The following is a 22,876-nucleotide window of genomic DNA, read 5'->3' as shown; positions in this document are numbered from 1 at the left end:
TCTTTCTTTCTTTCTTTCTTTCTTTCTTTCTTTCTTTCAATATTTTATTTATTTATTTGACAGCGAGAGCAGGGAACACAAGCAGGGGGAGTGGGAGAGGGAGAAGCAGGCTCCCTGCGGAGCAGGGCGCCCGATGCGGGGCTCGATCCCAGGACCCTGGGATCATGACCTGAGCCGAAGGCAGACGCTTAATGACTGAGCCACCCAGGCGCCCCAGTGCCGGTTTTCACCTTACACCACACGGTTGGTTGCTCCCTCGTCTTCCATGTTTTTTCTTCAGTTGGCTTCCAGGTCACCACATTCTCCTGCATCTCCTTCTTTCTCCCCGGCCCCTCCTCCTGTGTCTCTAGGTTTCTGTTTCTTTTCCCAGCCACTGAATGTTGGCGTGCCAGCCGTAGCGCTCAGGGCTTGGACATACTCTCTTTCTGGCCGTGTACTTTCTCCCATCGCGGTTTCCACCCCAAGCCTTATTCCGTGGCTGTAAATAACATCTGCGCTGGTGACCTCCAAATGTTTCGCTTTACTTCTGTCCTGAGTTCCAGATGCATATTTCCAGCTGTTTCCTCAGCAGCTCAGCTTAGAAGTCTGATGGGCATTTGAACTTAGGCTATCCAAACAGCATCGGTGAAACCACAACCACCCAGTCCGCCCTTCCTGCTTTCCCGTCCTTGACCTTCCCGACCACACTGGAGCTTACTCCCGTCGTTTCAGCTCAGACCCAACATCCAAGCAGCCAGCAAATTCTGTTAACTCTGCCTTGAAAAAATACCTCGAATCTGACCACATTTCAACTGCTCTCCAACAAAAACTACAGTTTCCTCTTACCTAGATGACCGTAAGTCTCTCATTTGGTCCTCCTGCTTCTGCGCTTGTTCCTCTATGGTCTCTCTCCAAACAGCAGTGATTTTTAAAAAAATATAATCAGAACTTTCACTTCCCTTCAAAAATTTCCAATAGCTTCTCATCAAAATCATGACAACCAGACTCTTACGAATGCTTCAAAGCCCTGTGTGATTGAGCCTCCAAAAACTTCTCTGATCTTGTCTGTCCCCTTCACCCTTGCTCACTCCGCTGGTGAGGCTGACCTCACTGCTGTTCTTTTTGCTTGCAGTGGGCCTGGGCTCGACCCTCACAGGCTGTTCGCCTTCACTCCCCTCACTTCCCCATTGAAACACTATCTCGGGGGTTACTGCCTTTTGGCTATTTTAACAGCCCTTTGCTCCTGACCTTTGGTGCGGGTTGCTGTTAGATACTGAATATGATTCTCTAGTATTCCACAAAGCCTGTGGCACCTTTAAAACATGGTGGGCGTCTAGGGTTCTCTAATATTAAAAACGCACAACTGTCTTTGTCTTGAGCGTCATTTTGATAAGTACAGTTTGCTGTTACATTCAGCATTTTTATAAAATGTACTTCCTGATTTGGAGAAGATTTCCCTTTACATATAGAAAATGAAAGAAAAATGGTCACTTTGCCAAAAAGAACGTGCAATGATTTTTTTTTTCTCCCAATTCTTTTGTTTCATTAGGAAATGATAGTTGCCCGTTGGGAGGTTTTTCGAATGGCACCAGGAATAGGTAGTTTTAATGGGAAGAAGAAAAATGAAGGCGCTTCTGGAAATATACAAGTTTCTGAGTTGTGTGGTGACTAAGCCACTGTCAGAATATCAAGATTTTGTAGCAAATTTCAGGTTTCTTTTTAAAATATGTAGGGATAGAAGTGAAAAACAATATTTTTATCTTTACAAAAGGCTTTTGGGGGATAAAAGACTGTTTAATTTTTTTTTATTTTATTTAATTATTTGAGAGTGAGAGAGCACGGGAGAGGGAAGGGTCAGAGGGAGAAGCAGACTCCCTGCTGGGCAGGGAGCCCGATGCGGGACTCGATCCTGGGACTCCAGGATCATGACCTGAGCCGAAGGCAGTCGCTTAACCTGTTTCATTTTTAGTGCTGCTTTCTCACTTTTCTCCCAAGGAACTAGTTCTGTGATGACATCAGTAGCATGTGTACCTACTTTCCCTTCTTTTAAAGAGAGGACAGAAATGCTCTCATTTCAGAATTGGGATTTCAGGTACTTGAATAAATATGTACAATGGAGGATTAAATAAACATTTAAAATGAGGGCATTTGGAGTACGGAACAAATTGAAGATAAGAACAGGTCAGTTAAGGAGAAGCCAGGAGTGAAGTTAAAATCAGAACACCTGTCACAAGCTGCTGTGTGTTCAGCGCTCATTAACCTGGAGCTTCCCAACAGCGGAGAAAGGAGGCCACACAGCTGGAAAAGCAGGTGCCCGTGAGGATACGTTTGTGTGTTTTTGCTTTTATACCTCACAGAAGTAAAGTTTTTGTGTTTGTTTCTGTTGTTTTATAAGTGATGAAACATTTACTTGCCCTAAGGACCTGTTGCCGGTATGAGGGAGGTACATATTCTGCCTTCTGGTGCTTTACAATAAAATAGAAAATTGGGGGCACCTGGGTGGCTCAGGTCCTGATCTCAGGGTCCTGGGATCAGCCCCACATCGGCTCCCCAATCACTGGGGAGTCTGCTTCTCCCTCTGCCTCTCCCCCTACTCTTGCGCACACTCTCTCTCTCTCTCAAATAAATAAAATGTTAAATAAAGTAGAGGAACCCTGTTTTGATTTAGAATTAGCAAACCTGGACTCTTGGGAAGTTTGTGTATAGATTAAAAAACAGGGGAGCTAACAGTTAATCGTGGAGATGGGCTAAAGCCATCTGGAATGTGTAGATATGGCACATAAGCAATAAAACTGCCTGGAAATCAAGCTAACATGACTTCTGTTTAAAAATACAAAACCTGGAAAACCATTTTTTTTTTTATTTACTAAAAAATGTTTTTTTCAGGTTGCATTATCATTGTAAAAAAAGAAGATATATCTACATAGAGAGATGCATATAGGTATATGTATATTCAGACATCTGGGGTACACAGATAACCAGTGTTACCTTTTTAGTATACTTTTTTAACAATCTATTTTCCCTACAGCTTGTTTTGCAAAGCTGAGATCGTACTGTATATAAGATCAGACTGTATAGTCTACTTTTGTTCACTTATTATGGAAACATTTTCTCAGGTCCTTAAAATATTATTTCTAACATTTTTTATGATTTAATAGGATTCAGTCACACGAACACTATGGCATAGTTTGTGGTTGTCCTTCGCCAGTGTTTGGACATTTTGATTGTTTACCTCCAGTAGAACTTTGACTAGCCTGGGGTACTACACCCACGTTCTCTAATAATAAGAAAGTAGGGTCCTATATCTCAGACGTCAGAATTGCAGTGAGACATTCCCAGACATGCCTTGACAGGACGAAGCTGAGCTAGCCTGAGGAACTGAAAAAAAAAGACTATGTGTAGGGGGCTGGAGGAACCAGGGGAGAGAGACATGAGCTGAGGCTGGAGCTGAAAGAGCCCGATCATGCAGCATCTCATTTGCCTTTTTAAGAAATTCTGTGGGAAGCTTTCAGGGGTGGTCACTTTGTAGTGCATATAGATGTTGAATTATAATCCTGTACACCTGACACTTACATAATTAAAAAAAAACTTCTTTTTTATTCTAAGAGCAGTAGGAAGCCCTTGTAGAATTGTAAACGGGAATAATGTGATCAGACGATTGTGTTTGTGAAGACCACTGTAGCTGCCAAGCGGGGGAAGAAGCAGACTGACCAGGAAAGCATGTACCACACCAAGTGGGAAGAAGTGTAGTAGAAGGGTGTTGGTACAGAGAGAACATGGGAGGACTGGAGATGTATTTTGGAGGTTGAATAGACAGGACTTGGGGGAACAACTTAGAAGTGAAAGCATAGGAGAGCATCCAAATTCCATAGGAGAGGAAAGGGAAGGTGTCAGGGATGCCTCCAGGGTCTGGCTGTGGTCACTGGGCAAGTGCTGGTGCCACTGGCTGTAATGAAGTCTGGGAAGATGAGGCAGAAGGTACCTCCCAGGCCAGCAAGGAAATCAGAGTGCTGGGTGGTACATATTATCAGAGATGGAAACAAGATATTATGGGCATCCAGAGGAGCAGTAATTAACTCAGCCTGGAGAGAAAAGGAGATGTTTTCTGCCAAATATGATGCTTGGGATGTGTCTTGAATATACCATATTTATATTCACCTTATTTTTTAAAAAATGCAACATAATGGCTCATGTAAAAAATCCAACAAGGTATGTTTGGATTGGCTAGTTCCTCTTCTGATTGAGGCAGTAATTTATGTGATAGTGATGATGATGATGATGGTAAAGAGCTCTCTTTTTAGTTCTCTCTCTAAACCTAGAAGGCTGCATTAGTCTTATATTTGGAACAGTGTCTCATTCATTCAAAGGATATTCTTTTTTTTTTTTTAAAGATTTTTTTTTTTTTTTAAGATTTTATTTATTTTTTAGAGAGCGAGCGAGAGAGAAACAGCATGAGAGGGGAGAGGGTCAGAGGGAGAAGCAGGCTCCCCGCTGAGCCGAGAGCCCGATGTGGGACTCGATCCCAGGACCCTGGGATCATGACCTGAGCCGAAGGCAGACGCTTAACCATCTGAGCCACCCAGGTGCCCCATTCAAAGGATATTCTTGAATGCTGATTATGCTCTAGATCCTGGAGATACCGCGGTGAACAGGACAGATTTGGTCATTGCCCTGGCAGAGTTTACATTCTAGTGGGAAAAATGAGAAACTAAGCAGATACACGTACACGTCATTAACTGTAGTTGTGATCAGCGCTATGACACCACGGTAGAGGGTGCTAGGCTCCCGTAACCTTGACCTTCCTAATACAGGCCTGGCACCTAAAGTGAAAAATGCAGGCACTGGTTCACTTTGGCCATAAATATCGGTGGGGAATATTTGACGGTTTGTCCTTTCATTTATGTCGGCCTTTGCCATCCTTCTGGATTCTGCATGACAGCCGATTGCCAATAATGTTATTTCAGTGTAAGATCGAGTGGCTTCACATTCTTACCGCATTCCTGAAGTTATTGAACCACCCGAGTGGGATTTAAGAAGATCTCCAGTGCAAAGAAGCCAAGGAAAAGTCCACGTGTTCCTTGTCTGGCTGGCATAGGTCTGTCCTTTGGCATCCTGGCAGCCTCGTGGAGCTCGGCACTCCCATGCTGTATGTAGGTCAGGGAATTACTGTAGTTCAGCATACTCGTTCTGGAAAGAGCCACACGGTAAGTATCGTGGGCTCTTATGGGCCATGTAGTTTCCGTTGGAACTACTCAACTCTGCCTCTCTTGCATGAAATTAGCCATAGACAGCACATCAGTGAATGTGCATGGCTTTCTCCCAATACAACTTTATTTACAAAAATGGGTGGCAGGCCGTGTTTTGCTGCTGACCTCTGCCGTAGTGCCTTGTCGTGAATGTGGATGCTCTATCCGTCACGGTTCAGTTGCATAGAACAGAATCTGCTCTGGCTAGTTGAAGCAGACGGGTATGTATGCACTGGAGGTTATTACAGGACTTAGAGTATCGTTGGGAAAGCTGAAGAGCTAGACTCCAGGTTGAGTTTCTCGGAACACCTCAGAGCACCACTTAGCAGACTTGGTCTCGTGGGGCTGGGCTTCTGCCATGGACGCTCCTGCCAGCCCAGCAAGCTGCCGGCTCTGGAATCACACCCACCGTCCCTGCTGGAGCCTGCCTCTCCCCGTAGTTAACTCAGGCATGTGAGTACTTTGATTGGCAGAACTGAAGTTATACCTGGGATCTTACCTTCAGGGGAGCCTAGGAAATTCAGCTTTTAGTGCTTGTGGTACAGGAGGTATAGGAAGGTCTGCAAACAGAAAGTTGGGAGTCGATTTCGGATGAGCCAAGCTGCAGAGTCTGCTACAGAACACCCCGTTGGCGGCTTCACCTCCAGACTCTCCCCCGTCTTCGCATACTTGCACTTCCAGAAAGCGCTAGCAGCAACAGGATGCTGTCTCCCAGTATAACGCAGCTACCCCTCCTAGAAACAGAGGGGCGCTCGCCTTCTCCCCGGAAGTCCCGTAGGTCCCCACATCATCACAGGCGTTATCCCGGGACCCAGCACTCTCAGGAGTCAGGTGGCCTCTCCTCTTCTAGAGAGGGGGAGAGTAGGAGAGACCGAGCCATCCAGGACAAGGAGCTTAACCGCTCAGCTCTAAGAAGCTCACACCCCTATTTGTCATTCTCTCTCTATGAGCAAATTCCCTCCATTTCTGAGCATTCCCAGTTTCTCTTCTCTTAACGAAATCTCCTCCTGACCCTACATTGCCTTGTAGCCGCTGGCCTCTTGTCTCCTTCTTAGCTAGGCTTTGCCCTTCCCGATGCCCCCATCTCCTGTAGACTCTTGAGCACACCACCGTCTCCTTTGGTGATTCCGCCGTTCCCCTGTAATCGCTCCCCGGGGCCTCGAGGTGCTAAGTGCTGTGGGCGCTGACCCCTGCCTGAAGCCCTCTCCTCCTTTGGCTCCCAGTCCCATCCTGGGTCTGATTTCCCTGCTGCTCCGTTGCCACTCCTGCCCCTCCCGCCTGGCCCCTTCTCGTCCAGACACCCCTTTGGCATCAACTCTGGTCTTCAGCTCTCTGCTCTTCTCCTTCTGCGTATTCCCAGGTGCTCACGATTTTATCTCCGGAGCCCCGCACCTACCCGTGTGAGTGCCTCCTGGACAGCTCCTCTTCTAGGTCACGGGGCAAGCTCCCTGTGTCCCATACTAGAGGAAGAGGTCACCCCCACCCCGCTCACATCAGCGGATGGCAACACCACGTGCCAGGTTACACAGGGCACCGGCTTGGGAGGCATACTGGCTTCTTTCTCCGTGAGCCCCTGTGACTCCCTGCAGATCTTTGTGTCCCCCCGTCCCTTCGTCCCTTCCTTAGTGCAGGGCTCTGCGTCCGCACCTGGGTTACTGCCATAGCCTCTCAGTGGGTGGTTCTCCCAGACTAGAGCTGTACACACCCCAGTCTGGTCTCCTGCCCTGCAGCGATGTGAAGCCGTCCTGAACAAGTCAGATCGTGTCTCTCCTACTCACACCTGCCAGGGGCTCTCTGTCTGCCAGCGTGATCACATTCAAAGTCCTTGGGCGCCTGGGTGGCTCAGTCGGTTAAGCATCTGCCTTCAGCTCAGGTCATGATCCCAGGGTCTGGGATCGAGCCCCACTTCGGACTCCCTGCTCAGCGGGGAGCCTGCTTCTCCCTCTGGCCCCCCCCACCCCCTGCTCATGCTCTCTCTCTCTCTTTCACTCTCTCTCAAATAAATAAATATAATCTTGGGGCACCTGGGTGGCTCAGTCATTGAGCGTCTGCCTTCGGCTCAGGTCATGATCCCAGGGTCCTGGGATCGAGCCCCACATCGGGCTCCCTGCTCGGCAGAAAGTGTGTTTCTCCCTCTCCCACTCCCCCTGCTTCTGTTCCCTCTCTCGCTGTCTCTTTTTCTGTCAAATAAATAAAATCTTTTAAAAAAATAAAAATAAAATCTTAAAAAACACAAAGTCCTCAACAGAGTATGTCAGGCCCCTCCCTCACTAATCCTGTTTATCTCCATCCTTGTGTCTCACTGGTACCCTCCCCCCTCCCGCCCCCACATACCTGAGCCATATAAGCACCTGGTGCCAACCGATCCTAAGGTCCTTGGCTCTGTGGTGCCTCAGTGGTTTTGCAAATGCTGCTCGTCTTGCCCAGAAAGCGTCCACCTCCCTCGGCCTTACTCATGTACGTGTCCTCGGCTGCAGAGGTCCCTCCTGAGCGCTTCGGCAGGGCCCCTTGTCCTGCATGTAGCACCAGCGCGGTGATTGTCGACATAGCCTGGCTTCACATCCCTAAAACCCAGAGGTCTTGGTGCAGAGTAAGTTTCCCACACTTGTTTATTACTAACGACGAGGCGTGCTAATTGAAGAAACCATTGATGTTACGCGTACTCACCACAAGGTGGTGGTGTTCAAATAGGAAAGAAGAAGGCTCCTTGGGGGCTGCAGGATTCAGGCCCTGGATGCCTTCATCTGAAATGCCTTCCGTTCCTTATTTCACTTCCTGCTGTTGGGGAGCCTCTCTTCCCAAGTGTTAAAAATGAACGTATCTACACCTCATTCTAGGGCAACACACTCTTAAGGAAGGTTCTCAATTCCGAGTGTGGTTTCTACTGAATGCGTATCACTTGCACACCATCGTGAATTCCAAACGTTGTCGGTGAAACCATCGTCCATGGGGGACCAGCTCTCTTGCTCCGAAGGCTTTCACCTCGTGGGTAAGGTCCACCCACGTTCCGGGAGGCAGGGGTAATCTGCTTGACTCACAGGATACCTCTTTACGCGGTAATCCCATACGTCACAGTGGCATCTGGTCTGGCTTTTGAGCAACACCTGGGCCCCAGAGCCCAGCCAGGCAGACGCAGAAAATCAACCCTCACAAAGGTCTAGGGGAGAAAAGTCAACTGAGTGGGAAAGAGAAGTTCACAGTGGTGTTTGCCTTTAGCCAAGGACGGGGACAAGAGACCTGACGGCAGGAAGCACCCCGAGGAAGCCCTGGGCAGTTTCTGAGGAAGAGGGGCTGTCCTGGGAGGGGAGCTCTCCTCCTGCCTGGGACGTCCTCTGCTGGGGGTCTTACAGGCACTGGGGCCCAGAAAGAATGACAGCGCTGGGGACACAGCCATTTCCCCCTAACCGGTTCCATCCTGTACTGTTGATGTTTCAAAGGGAGCTGGAGGTTTGGGGCAGTCCTTAGGAAGGGGTTTGCTTTCCTATTTTACTGAGACTGTTGAAGTGGCCAGAAGGGAACTTTCATGGGTGTCCCCTGCTGCACACACCCAGCCACCGTGCCTGTCCTGTCTCTTCCGCCCTCTTTCATTTTCACTAGGGAAAACGGTCCTTTCTCTCCCCGGTGAAGGCAGACCCCCCATTGGTTGGTACACCGGATCCCCCCTTGCCCACATGGGCCATCCCTCCAGCAGCCCTCGTCTTTCTCTCCAGCATCACTCTCCACTAGCTCTTTCTCCTTAGGTAACAGTCATCTTTTTTTTAAAAAGATTTCATTTATTTATTTGAGGGAGAGAGAGCATGAGCAGGGGGAGGGGCAGAGGGAGAAGCAGGCTTCCCACTGAGCAAGGAATCGGACGAGGGGCTCTATCCCAGGACCCTGGGACCATGACCTGAGCCGAAGGCAGACGCTTCCCCGACTGAGCCACCCAGGCGCCCCACAGACAGTCCTCTTTGTAGCAAATCCTCTTAGGGCATCACACTTCCCCCAAACTCTTACCCCGTTTTTTTTCCCTTTATGGCAAAATGTTTCCAAGTAATTCTTTGTACTCAGTCTCAAATTTCTTTTCTCTTGAAGCCTGTGCAGTGAGGTTTCCCCCAAAGCTGCACACCCTACACCCTCCATCCAGGGCTCCTTGGGCGGCCTGGCTCATTTTGCCTCTGGAAGCACTGCAAGACCATTACACGCTCCCTTTCCCTCGAACCGCCTCCTTCCCTTAGCGTCTTGGTCAGCACCACACTCTGCTGGTACTCCTCCAACCTTCCTAACCACTCACTCTCTGTTGTCTTTGCTGGTTCTTGCAGTTCTTGACCCAGTAACGCTGGTGAGCCCTAGTGGACCACTTCCTTTTTCAGTCTGTACATCTTTAACAATCTCATAAGTCTTTAGATTTTAAATACTGTATTTGAAATCTAAAGACAGTGATAAAAGCCAAATACACATCCCTGGGCTGGCCCTCTCCCCCACATTCCTGACTCTGTATCTTCTGCCTACTCAGCATCATGAGCAAATCCTGTCCCTTCAACCTTGAAAATACACCCACTTCCCACCACATCCACTGCACCCTGGTTCAAGCCACAAGCCACCACGGTCCTCCTGGGCTCCTGCAATAGCCTCCTCCCCCACTCGTGTTCTTGCTTCTCTTCGCTCTGTTCGCAGCGCGACAGAAGGGCTCCTGTGACAGAGAAGTCCTATCATGTCGTCCCTCTGCTCAAAACCTTCCCTTGGCGGCTCCTCCCCATTACCTCCTCCCTCTGGACTCCTGCTCACAAGCCCCACTGCACCCCCACCTCATCAGGCATTAGGCCCTCTCCTGTCTCAGGGCCGGGATGTTCTTCCTCCAGATGCTCGCACAGATGCCTTCCCTCACCCATGTCTTATTAAGATGGGTCCCTTGTTCCCTGACATGTGCATTTAAAAATAAATAAACAAAACTTCCTCCAACAGTCCTTTCTGTTTACCTTTTTCCCCCTAACACTTAACCACTTTCTTACATACCTTTTTCCCCCTAACACTTAACCATTTTCTTACATACTGTACGAGTGTGCATATATATTTTATACTCTATTATGTGTTACACATATTTCCTTTTTTATTGTCTATCTCCCTTTACCGGAATTTAAGCTTCATGAGAGCAAGGATATTTTCTGCTTTGTTCACTGCTGAATTTCAGCTATTAGAGCACTGTAGATGGTTAACTAAATATTTGTTGAATGAATGAATTCAGACCGTGCCTTTTTAGTAACTGCTTACCATGCCGGATGCTTTTCTTTCACTCTAAAGAAAAACAAGCTTCCTCTTTGGGAATTTGTTTGTTTTTTTTTTTTTTTAAGTTTATTTATTTACTTACTTTTTAGTAAGCTCTACGCCCCACATGGGGCTCGAACTCATGATCCCGAGATCAGGAGTCGCACACTCCACCGAGTGAGCCAGCCAGGCACCCCTGTTTGTATTTTATAGATTCAGCCTCAGCGTGTCATCAAATTACACATCCTCACCCTGCGGTCCTGAGGGGATGGACCCGAGTCGGGTAAGAGAGCAGCCTGAATTTTAGAATTCATAAGCATCTAGAACATAGCCCTAGAAGTACCACGAATTTTTAAAAATAAAGGGCAACGTGTTTCTCAAGAATGCCATTTGGGCAAGGAGGAAACGCTATGAAGAAGAAGGGTGATCAGGCTTCCTCCTGACAAGTCTGAAGGAATGCTCTCAGTCTCTGTAGATCCATTTGCATTTTCTGAATTTGGATATAAATGGAATCAGATTCTGTACTTTTTTTTTTTTTTTTGATCTGGCTTCCTTCATACAACATAATGAGTTTGGGATTCGGTCCACATCAGTGCATTTATCAGTAGCTAATTCCTCACTATTGCCGAGCAGTTTTCCACGATATGGACATCAAACGGTTTGATTCTCCCTTCCCCTCTTGATGGACGTTTCTCACGTCCTCCTCATTTCTGTAAACTGGTAATTGTATCTAAAGACTTGGTCGGAGTCGGGCTAAACATTTTTGGCAAGACTACATGATGCGTTATGCTGGGTACATATCGAATTGCATCAGAAGGCGCATACGGTCTGGTTGTGATTGGGAAGGCTGAGCATTTGATTGAGGGCAGTGAATCTGTTCTATCTTTGAATTTTGTGTTACATTCATTGAATTTCTATTTCAGATGCATTGGGTTTTATTCTGATTTTTTTTCCAGTCTCTGTAGCGATGTATTTTTTTCAAACGGCTTTATTGTCACGGCCTTTTGCCCCTGCATGTTCTCTGATTTTTTTCAAGCCTTTCCGCCATGTTAATCTGATTTGGTTTTGATCATGTTTATTCCATTCATTGCCTTCTCTGTTTTTTCCTAATGGCGTTAGACCCTCGATTCATCTGCAGTCTCTCTCTTCATGTAATTCTGTTCTCCCAGCTTCGATATTTTTGTTTCTTTGGTTACCCACTCTCTTCAGTGTGGCGTAGGGCAGTGCCCCTCAGAGTGATTGTCTATGATACTGTAAGAAGCGCACACCGAAGGTAAACCGTGCTACTTTCTTCTTCGAAAATGTCCTGCAGGGGCGCCTGGCTGGCTTGGTCAGAAGAGCATGCCGACTCTTGATCTTGGGGTCGTGAGTTCAAACCCCATGTTGGGTGTGGAGATTACTTAAAAATAAAATCTTACCAAAAAGAAAGAAAGAAAATGTCTTGCTCTGAGAAAAACGTCAGCTGAGCTGAAAAGCATACTTACCTGATGGGGTTGGCGCCAGACCGATCAGAGACCAGCCGCTTGTCCCCAGACCGCACTTGGAGTAGCCCCGTCCTAGAGCCTATGCACTGCTTCTGTAAATTTTTCTTTAGCTCCCTTGTTATGTATCTAATAACCGTAACAGCTGCCAACATGTTTGAGAACTGTTCTCAGCCGTTTTGATCTTCATAAAACCCCTCAAGGTAGGTACTGTGATTATCACCATTTTATACACATGATGAAGTTAAAGCACAGAGATACCAAGCAACTTGGACTAAGTCACACCGTATTTTTATAGCAGGGCGTTGGGATTTACATTCAGGCAGTCAGATTCCAGAGCACATAGTCTTTTTTTTTTTTTTTTAAGATTTATTTATTTATTAGCAGGAGTGTGCACGGGGTGGGGGAGCGGATAGGGAGAGAGAATCTTAACCAACTGAGCCACCCAGGCGCCCTCTAGGAGAGAGAATCTTAAGCAGACTCCCCGCTGAGCGCAGAGCCCGACGACCCCGGGGCTCGATCCTACAACCCTGTGATCATGACCTGAGCTGAAACCAAGAGCCAGACGCTTAACCGACTGAGTCTCCCAGGCGCCCCCAGAGCACACAGTCTTGATGAAAGTGGAATTTTTTTGTCTTTTGCATGCTATTATTCTTAATATTCTTTTTCATTTCCTATAGTCTGTATGGCTACTTGCCAAGAATGCACATTTGTCATACTCTTCTTTTCACCTTACTCCCCTTTAATGTGGGGGATCCTATTGGGACCCTCTTTGGCCAGATACAAGGTGAGTACATTCTGGACTCCCCTTCCTTCTTATCTAGGACCTGTTGATCTTCCCTTCAGAACTTCAGCTCAAGGACTTCATTCTGATGGGTTTTTTTCCACAGAATTGTTGCCCTCAGAGGATGTCATTAGCTCGGTGGGGCTGTTGTCAGCAGCTTTGGTCTTAGATCTTTTCTGGGACAAGGGGTGGAGGTAGGGATGTCATTCTTTCAGGTTAAAAGCGCACCCACACACACCCACACACAAAAGTTTCAGTCTTACAGAGAGTAATTTGGCCAAATCTCTCATTATTACAAACGCATTTGTCCTTTGATGTAGAAATCCCATTTGGGGAGATTACTCTGCAAATGAACTTGTACACCTATGGAATGACTTTTATAGAAAGCTGCTCTCTGCAGCATTGTTCATAATAGTAGCAGACTGGGAAGAGCTCACATATCCGAGAACAGGGAACAATTATGGTACAACCACGTGGTGGAAGATTTTGTTGTAAAGAAGAATGAAGAAGTTATTGCTACTGTGGAAAGCTCTAAGCTTAGAGTATTAATGGGAAAAGCAATCTCTGTCCGCTGCTGTTTTGCAGTGGGTGTGTGTGTTTTTTTACACATGTAAATGATACTTTTTTATGAAAAGGAAAGAAAAAGATATATATTCATAAAGAAACAGTGGAAGGATATAGAAGAAACTAATAAAAGTGGTCACTGGTAGGAGGCCGTGGGGGCAATAGGCGGGATGGGGAAGTGAGAATTTTCACTATCAACGTTTTCAAAGTCATTAGGTATTTCAGCCACTACCTTTTCTTAAAAAGTAAATGAAAAAATGTATACACAGATGTCTTCATTCCTGTGACCAGTGACTCCGTGTGCCTCTCCCCAGCAGCTGCCTTCATGCTCCTTCCATTTCACTGAGGGGAAGAAGGTGTTTTCAGTCTGCATCTGCCTGTCGCTGACGGGGAGGGGACCTTCCAGAATCTTCCTGGGCTCCTTCCGTCAGCCTTTCATGCCTGCCTTGCGTTGTGGGAAAGCCCTCTGGTAGATGGAGTCTGGCTCGGCGGGAGCACAGCCATCCGGTCCTTCCAGCCTTGAGCACCACAGTCCCGGATGGAGGTCATCTGCCCATCTAGGAAGCACTGTGGTGCCGGCAGAGGCCGCCCTCCGGCTCACAGCTGTGCACGTCTCTTTCCCGTGGCCGGCTCCTTGCTCTCTGCCTCCACATTAGAAGGTTATAGGGAAGTTTTCCAGACGTTGTCGCTCATCCTCTTCTCTCTGGGCTGGGGAGGAGGGCTCTGGAGTGGGTTGGAACAGCACCATCAGATTTCTGGAAGCTTTTGCTCTTTTTTTGCTGACCAGTGTTTAAGAAAAACGAGACCTAAAGTTGCAGTTCTCTTCTTTTGTTACTTATTTTTGTTCATATCAAGAGATTCCGTGAGTCAGGCTTGACACATCATTTTACCCTAGTAGTTTGTAGTTTGGGACACTTTTTATGAATATCTGTTGTCTTACTCCAAGCATATTTACCTGCAGTGGCTAGTGAGGAAGGTAATGGTCTTAGGTTGGTTTAACATTTTAATTGACACTGTAAATAGGGTCTTCTGAACGCTTAACAATTTTTTTGAAATTATAATACAGTTAAAATACAGTGTTGTGTTAGTTTCAGGCATACAACATAGCGATTCAAAAATTCTATACGTCGTTCGACAATTATTATTTAATATGCAGGAGAAGTTTTTTTCTTCAGCTTTGCAGAGTGACACCTTTTTCCGTAACACAATAACAGAGTCAGCAGTGAATCTTAACCAGTGAAGAGTCCAAATTCACGCGGTTTTGTTATTTGGAATGTATGTATTAGCGTTTGAGAGGTATGCCTTAAAGTATCTCTCGGTAGCTGTCATAATATACTGTGGAGTAGAATTCAAAGTACAGACATGATACATTTACTAGAGTAGCCAGCAATCCCCTCACTGTTCAGAGGGAGTAGCAAACCCTTTCACTCCTTAGGTACATTAGAAAGAAATGCTCTGTGTTTTTCCTTATCTTTTCTTCCCATAACAGTTCTTCATAATGTTTGCTGAGTGGTTTCCTCTAACCTTGAATTATCTTGGTACATGTAAGCTGTGTTATCTATGTCATGATGATCGTAAGCCTAATTAAATTCTTGACTTGAACTCTGGTCTTTGTTCATAAACAATAAATTTAAAAGCTCTGGAATAGAGCCCCACCCTTTTTTTTTGAAGTATGAAACCTGTATTTATCTGTTCTAAATTTTCTATCTTTTGATAAAAGAATCCCTCTTGAAACTGCCTGTTTGGGGGTTCTGTTAACAACACTGCTGAAGATTTGCTTAAACCAGATTCAGTGAAGCACTTTTCTTTCACAGAGGATCTAATTCTTCCACTCTGACTTCAGAATTTTTATAAAATAACACAACGAGGGGCGCCTGGGTGGCTCAGTCAGTTAAGCATCCGACTCTTGATTTGAGTTCAGGTTATAATCTCGGGGTCATGAGATCGAGCCCCACTCAGTGTGGAGCCTACTTGGGATTCTGTCCTTCTCCCTCTGCCCTTCCCCGCTCATGCTCGCTCACTCTCTCTCTAAAATAAATAAGTAAATGAAATAACAGAATGAGGATAGACTATAATGATTCTTTGTTGATTTCACTGGAGAAGATCCGTAGCCTTTGTTTCCAGATTTCACTCCCAAACCCAGAAGTTAATTTTTTCCTGAGGTGAGTACTCAGTTTTCTGAAGCATTCCCAGGATTAGCTAGAAAAAGGTATCCCTTACTTTCCCCAACCCTATAATCGCCCTGCCAGCCCCACGCCACTGCCTGACCCCCGGCCGGCGGAAGAGCTCCGAGCCAGTGAACCCCAGACGTTGTTTCATTCGACCTTTCAGATCTTCTCTCTGTGCTGAGTTAGTCGAAATGCCAGCTGGTCGTCTTGGTATTTGTGTTCTGTTTTGTATTTGTGTTTGATACGAAAATAAGTTGAGTATTTAATATTTGAGTATTCTGTCGCTCTCGACTTTTCTGTTTCTAGTTTACACGATAACTCGAGAATGAAAAAGTTGGATTTAGGGGCACCTGGGTGGCTCAGTCGTTGAGCGTCTGCCTTCAGCTCAGGTCATGATCTCAGGGTCCTGGGATCGAGTCCCGCATCAGGCTCCCTGTTCAGCAGGGAGTCTGCTTCTCCCTCTCCCACTCCCCCTGCTTGTGTTCCCTCTCTCACTGTGTCTCTCTCTGTCAAATAAATAAATAAAATTAAAAAAAAAAAAAAGTTGGATTTAAACTCCATAGGGACAGACTGGCATGGTACCGTCTCGTCTCACTCAAATACCAAAGCAGTTGACTTTATTCTGGAGGTTTATAATACCATGTCAGATTTCCAGTGGTCTCCTGTTCCATTAAAGGGACTCCCTGTTCCTCTCCCCCTTGACCACCCGTGGTAGTCCTCCTGAAGCTCATAGAAGACGAGGGGTTTCCTTTCCCTACAATCCGATTGGCATTTCTTCCTCAGGACCTCTATATTATGATCTCTTTGAGGCTTTCAGGTTGAATGAAAAAATATTTTTTTTTCCATTTGTAATGTTTGGATGACATTCACAACATTCGCTCGCTTTGTTATTTCTTCTCTTTGTAGAATGAAAAGAAATGTTGAGAAAGAAGTAAAGCTCTCGTCCTCTGCCTCAGATATTTATGATGGGTGTCGGGAAGTCTAAAATAGACCCCTGCCCTATCTCTCTCTCTTGGGGTAAAAGCCCCGGGGTGGAAATGAGTCAGAGACGCCAGAAATCAGTTTCCAAGACACCCGACGACCTCTCCCTGTGCCATCTGGCTGAGCCTGGCCCCGCGGCCCTGGCGTCCGCTGGGGAGCACGAGGGAGCCAAGGGCCGGGGAGACATGTCGGAGAAGGAGGATGAGGACGAGGACGAGGTGTTCCTCAAGTTCGTGATCCTGCACGCGGAGGACGACACAGACGAGGCCCTCAGAGTCCAGAACGTGCTGGAGAACGACTTCGGCATCAAGCCCGGGATCATCTTTGCCGAGATGCCCTGCGGCCGGCAGCACCTGCAGAACTTGGACGATGCCGTGAACGGGTCTGCGTGGACCATCTTGTTACTGACCGAGAACTTCCTGAGAGACACCTGGTGCAAGTTCCAGTTCTACACATCGCTCATGAACTCGGTGAACAGGCAGCACAAGTACAACTCGGTCATCCCCCTGCGGCCCCTGCACAAGCCCCTGCCCCGCGACAGGACTCCCTTCGCTCTGCGGACCATCAATGCCCTGGAGGAAGAGAGTCGGGGCTTCCCCACCCAAGTCGAAAGAATCTTCCAGGAGTCCGTGTATCAGATCCAGCAGGCTCTGTGGAAGGAGAGCCGAAGCAGTGGCCGCCACCAGGCCCTCTCCTGAGACGGAGCCCCCAACACGCGGCTGGCTGGCTCTCGTCTGGCAAAGGCCACCGCTCGTCTCCGCTTAAGAAGGCCCAGCTCTGGCAAGAAGTTGACAGAAGCTGACGCAAACCCAGGCGCTCAAGCACGATACATTTCTGCGGGACACCACGTAGACTTTGGAAGTACTTTTCCATATTTCGGATAAACTTGAGACTGTCCGAGCTTCGAGAACATTCCTCTTTTCCTTTTCTGGGTCCATGCGTGTCACAAAGGATAGCCTTCATTTGCATCCCTTGTGTCAGTCCTTGAACACAGACTTCGGTGAGAGATGCTGTACAGATATGATGACGCTTCCATTTGTTTGCAAAGGACACGCGGGACAGAAGGTCCCCAGGAGATCTGACCGCCCTTCCTTGGGAGGCCCCTCTCAGAAGCGCCCCAGGGGAGCGTGGCTGGTCTCGTGGCCCCGACGAGAACATTCAGAATGTTGAGTAACGATGCCTACGAAATTAAAAGCCGATGCGAGAGTGGTGGGGCGCTTTACAAGACACCGATCGACTGTTGTTTTTCCTTCTGCTGGAATTGGGGGATTTGGAGACAGTGCCTACCATTGACTAGCCACCCATTTGGTGGCGCTGTGGCTAGGGGACTCCAGGGAGCCCTGTCCTGAGGTCCCCTAGAGCCTCAAGCTCTTGTTAGGTCATCCGTAACCAGGGCTTCATGCGCACGGTTTCTGAAACGTGTGTGTCCTTGGCTCGGTGTTCTCCTTCATCTCTCTCAGGGCAGCCTTTAAAAAATTCCTCTCACTCACAGGGCTCTACCCAGGAAGTATTTCTCAGCTCGGTGATCAGAGTAGCCTCAGCGTGTGCGCGTCTGTACGTCGTAGATTACAGGCCTCCCGCAGAGGCCTACCCAGCCCTGTCCTGTCCCTTCATGCCCTCCTGGCTCACCTGCAGCTGAGGGAGAGGCCTCAGGTACAGACGGGCGACGGGCTGGAGTGCGAGTCACGTCATGTTGTAACAAGCAGAGCGGCCGCTGGGGACCAGGAGACCTGGTTCCTGTCCAGTCTCTGCTGCTCGGGCTGAATGTGATCTTCTCCGTTATCTGTGACATGAAAGGCTTGAATTGATGGAGCTCTAAAGGGCCTTTGTCCTCTCTCAGAATGTGAACAACTAGGCACCAGAAAAGGGAACAAGCGAAAAAACAACAATTTTGTAATGTGATGTGTAATAAGTCGCAGGAGGCTTAAGATAGGCTCCCAATGAAAGGATATGCTAATGTGTTGATGGCATAATTGATTTCCGATGCTATCTGCTACGCTTTCATAGTCAAAACTGAATTACAATACTTGCTTACTCAGATTCTTTTAAAATACATTTTTTGTAGGGATTGTTGAGTAAAGACGTTCTGCCTGATGTTTCTTTCTCCTTATCCTCACTTCGTGTCTCCTCCTAGTCCTGGGGTCTGCTCACATCTTTCTGCCTCCACCTCTTCATAGCCATGACCGAATGTTCTGCGAGGAACTTTTCCCATAATCCTGCAAGTAAGTCAAACCTCCTACTTTATAGTACTCCTTGAAGAAGAGATTGTTTTCATTGTGCGGTGACATTTGCTTAAAGTCCCTTTCTATCATAGTAGCTTACTACTCACTTTTCTTTTTCAGTTTTAATAATACGCTTTTTTTCCCCCTCTGCGGCTTCATCTATCTCCAATTTCATATAGTAAAAAAACATTAACCCACCCTTCCTGCTTACTACCAAAGTGGGAGCCATGGATGCTGGATGGTGTTTTTTAAATAAATGTTTCTATTCATTACCCTTGACTACACTTGATTATTTCCAACTCCAGGGAAGACTGTGGGAAAGTATTTTGAAAAAAAGGCATTAATCTGTACTCCTCCACAGAGTACCAGGCACAGCGTCTCCTTCAATCTGGAGTGAAATACATTTTTTGTAATGAAGAAAAATATGAAGTCCTGAATAACTGTGTATGTTGTAATTAACTGCTGTAAAAAGAACTACCAAATAACTATACCGAGGATGACAAGAAGTCAAGGTGCAGCCTTGGTTGTATGTTTGTGTGTGTGTACGTATGTGTAGATCAGATTTACATGCACACGGAAATTCTGTAACACTGTGCCGCACGCTGGAGAGCTTCCACGTGGAGGACTCTCTGGGCTTCATTGCCCACCCTGGAGCTTCACAGAAGGGCCTGGGTTGTGCCGAACAGGCCTGTTAGGATTCTTCCAGATGCAGGAAACAGAAACCCAATGCCACGTGACCCACACCATAAGGTAGGCTTCTCTAACTTAACAAGAGGTTCCCTAAGGTATGGTGACTCCAAGGTGTCCTTTAAAAACCCAAGTTCTTGGGCGCCTGGGTGGCTCAGTCGGCTAAGCATCCAACTCTTGATTTCGGCTCAGGTCATGATCCCGGGGTCCTGGGATCGAGCCCCGAGTCAGGCTCCCTGGTCAGCCTGGGAGCCTACTTCTCGGTCTGCCATTCCCCCTGCTTGTGCTTTCTTGCTCTCTGTCAGATAAATAAATAAAATCTTTAAAAACAAACAAATGAATAAAACCCCCAAGTTCTTATAAACAACGGCGTATTATTCTACCTCAAAAAGAAGATTCTGATACATGCTCCAACATTAGATGAACTTGAAAACATGTGAAGTGGGAAAAAAAAAAAAAAAAAACAGACGCAAAAGCCAAACACAAATATTATATATAGGACTCTATGAGGTACCTAGAACAGGCAAATTCATAGCAACCGGAAGAACAGAGGTGACTGGGGGTTGGAGGGAGGGAAGAATAGGGAGTCATGTCTAGTGAGTACAGAGCTTTTGTTTGGGGTGATGAGAAGTTTCTGGAAATGGATGGTGGCAATGGTTGTACAACATTGGGAAGGTACTTACTGTCACTGAAGTGTACGGTTAAAATGGTAAATTTTATTTATATTTTACCACAGTAATAAACAGAAAAACCCAGGATCTTCTCATCCTTTGGTCCTGCCGTCCTCAGTGTCCCGGTTGAGCCCCCTCAGAGTACCCTGGCTGCTCATTTATACAGCTGGGGGAGAGCAGGGGGAGGGCCAAAGGCAGAGGGAGAGAGAGAATCCCAGGCAAGCTCCATGCCCAGCATGGAGCCCAGTGTGGGGCTCGATCCCACGACCCTGAGAGCACGACCTGAGCTGAAACCAAGAGTCTGACACTTAACCAACTGAACTACCCAGGCACCGCAGATTTTATTATTTTTAAAAATTTCCACCTGCACCCAGTGGACCCCTTCTCCTGCTTCCCGTCCCCCATCCCCTGAAGCCCACTGCTGTGGAGTCAGACCCCCACCCTTTCCCTCGATAAATTGTGATCTTAAGCGAGACCCCTCACTTCCTGGGTCTCAGGGTCCTCATCTAAAAACAGAGCTAAGAATACCTGGAGGGTGGGATGATTCTGAGGATTCAGTGAAATAATGCACGTGGAACACAGAAGGACCTCCCACTTAGCCAGGCTACTACAGTAAGATGGGACGCTGGGTGGGGGGAGGGCAGATAGGATTGCCCCCAACCCTACTTTTGGAACCCTGGCAACTCGTAGGGAGCAGATTTTAAAGAGAAAGCGGGCCTTGTCTCCCCGAGCCAAGCCGAGCTGTGCAGATCCCATCCCAAACCCAAAGGAGCCCTGATGGCAGGGCTGTGTGAGCTGCGGATGGTGGGTGTGGCTGAGGCCTCAGCTGCCCTGGGCGGTCGGTCCCGTGTCCCTGCCTCTCCTCCTGCACGTAGCCCGGTCTGCCGCCACCGGCTGCTGGGCCATCCCCAGAACGTGACTGTCCCTCCGTACTTGCGGGAAGGTCGGAAGGGCAAGGAGGAAATTTCAGAAAGCTGCCAGGCACTTGACGGAGTGAAATCAGAGCATCTGAAAATGGATCTCCCTAAGCCGGGGACGAACGGGAATGAACTAGCGAGAGAGAATGGACGTTGTCCTTGAACCTGAGGTTTCTCATGAGATGCCGCCGAGGAGAGAGACGCTTTCGATTTTGAATCTTCCATGGCTGCCTAGGAACGATATTCTTAAAGAAATGTGTCCTCTAAGTCCTACTTGGCAATCCACGTTGTTAATACATGAAGTTCAAGTTGGAGTAAAGAATACTTGAATGTGCCATTAACGAATAACTCAGAGCATTGGAAATTACTTGATCCAAAGCCCAACAAGTGAAGCTGTGGAGAGAAATAAGAGAGAGTTGCTCTCTTTGCCAATGCACTAGCTTTCACAACTGTTTACTCCAATATCCGTACTCCGTTCACACCTCCCTCCCTTTCTGGCATGAGCCAGAATTGTTGGGGGGCTGCTAGGGGGTGGTGAATAACGCCTTCATTTGGAATCACACTCCTCTCCTTGTCTTCAAATAGAGTTAGCTCTGAGTCACTTTACTCGAGGTGAATAAATAGGAATGCTTTTTTAAGCAAATAACAGGAACCTGCATTTAAAGAATTTTTTTTTTCTTCTTCTTCATAATCAAGTTGGGAATGTCCCTGCCAGTTACCTCCTCAAACAACAGGTTTAAAGCAAGGAAATCTCGGCCGACTAGCTCCTCCCGGGGATTTTTGTGGCCACGGCCAGGATGCATAACCAGCTTTACAGATTTCTTTATTTATAAATAAAAACATGAATCTGAAATTATATTGTGGTGAAGGTTGCACAATTGTGCAAATATACTAAGTCTGCTGAGCTGTACACTTTGCATGTGTAGATTTTATGGTGTCTAAGATACAGCTCAATAAAGAATGAAAAGCAAACAACACCCCCCTGCCCCCCGCCCCCCCGCAAGCCGCAACAATAAAATGCTATAACCATTCGGAACACAGTTTGGCAGTAGCGAGTGATGTTGAAAATGGGGCTATTTTGTGAATCTAGTGATTTTTCCCCTGGAGCTGTGGAATTGTACCCTAGAGAAAGCCTCCCACAGGTATTGAAAGAAGCAGGTATACGGAGGACGTCTGTTGCAATATTCTCTGTACTAGTGAAAGACTGGAAGCAATCTAAATCTCCAACAGTGAGAGAATTCAGAAACCCATTATGGCAGGTACCTACAATTGACTACTTTAGAGCTTTTAAAATAACAAAGCTTAAAAAAATATCAACATGTGTTAAGTCCCAAAAACAGTGCTGAGGGGGAGGGTGCAGCAAGCTATAAAATAATATGGACCACCTGATAACCATTTTATATAAAGTTTTAAAACACACAGGTGGCACTCTTTTTTTTTTAAGATTTCATTTATTTACTTGAGAGAGAGAGAATGAGAGAGAGAGCATGAGAGGGAGGAGGGTCAGAGGGAGAAGCAGACTCCCTGCCGAGCAGGGAGCCCGATGTGGGACTCGATCCCAGGACTCCAGGATCATGACCTGAGCCGAAGGCAGTCGCTTAACCAACTGAGCCACCCAGGCGCCCAGGTGGCACTCTTTCTTGACGGATACACACATAGGTGACAGTATGTTATTTTCAATGTTTTTCTGTATGTTCGAAATAGCTAATCTTTTTTTTTTTTTCAGTTAGCACACACTTGCAGTCGTGTTCAGTGCCGTAGGAATTTCCTTACACATACAATGAATTGAGGAATGAAAAAAAAAAAGACTCGACAGATAATTTAGAAAAATATCTGCTGGTAATAATAGGTTTCATTTTTTATCACCTACGGTGTCAGGCACTGAACTTACATTATGTCCAATATTCTGTAGTTCCTAGATGCTTAGTCTGA

The 22,876-nt window shown here is 46.9% G+C and overlaps 1 protein-coding gene across 3 annotated transcripts in view; it reads left to right on the top strand.

The window, feature by feature from the left end:
- The window catches only part of TICAM2 (toll like receptor adaptor molecule 2), a 19,935-nt gene extending 987 nt beyond the window's left edge, over window positions 1-18,948 (top strand). For 2 of the 3 annotated variants that reach the window (XM_035013942.1, XM_035013943.1), the window contains exon 2: window positions 16,373-18,948. In XM_035013942.1, coding sequence (XP_034869833.1) covers window positions 16,429-17,145 — 717 coding nt within the window. In that variant the 5' untranslated portion in view covers window positions 16,373-16,428 and the 3' untranslated portion in view covers window positions 17,146-18,948. Of the gene's footprint in view, window positions 1-171; window positions 836-16,372 lie in introns of those variants that run through there. The other variant, XM_035013945.1, reaches the window with a different exon arrangement.
- The last annotated feature ends 3,928 nt before the right edge of the window (window positions 18,949-22,876 follow it).

Source organism: Mirounga leonina, unplaced genomic scaffold (genome assembly GCF_011800145.1).
Source record: "Mirounga leonina isolate KUSES-001 unplaced genomic scaffold, KU_Mleo_1.0 Mir_168, whole genome shotgun sequence".
Taxonomy (NCBI): Eukaryota; Metazoa; Chordata; class Mammalia; order Carnivora; family Phocidae; genus Mirounga; species Mirounga leonina.
The sequence above is the reverse complement of the archived record's forward strand: the minus strand, read 5'-3'. Positions and strand labels throughout refer to the sequence as shown.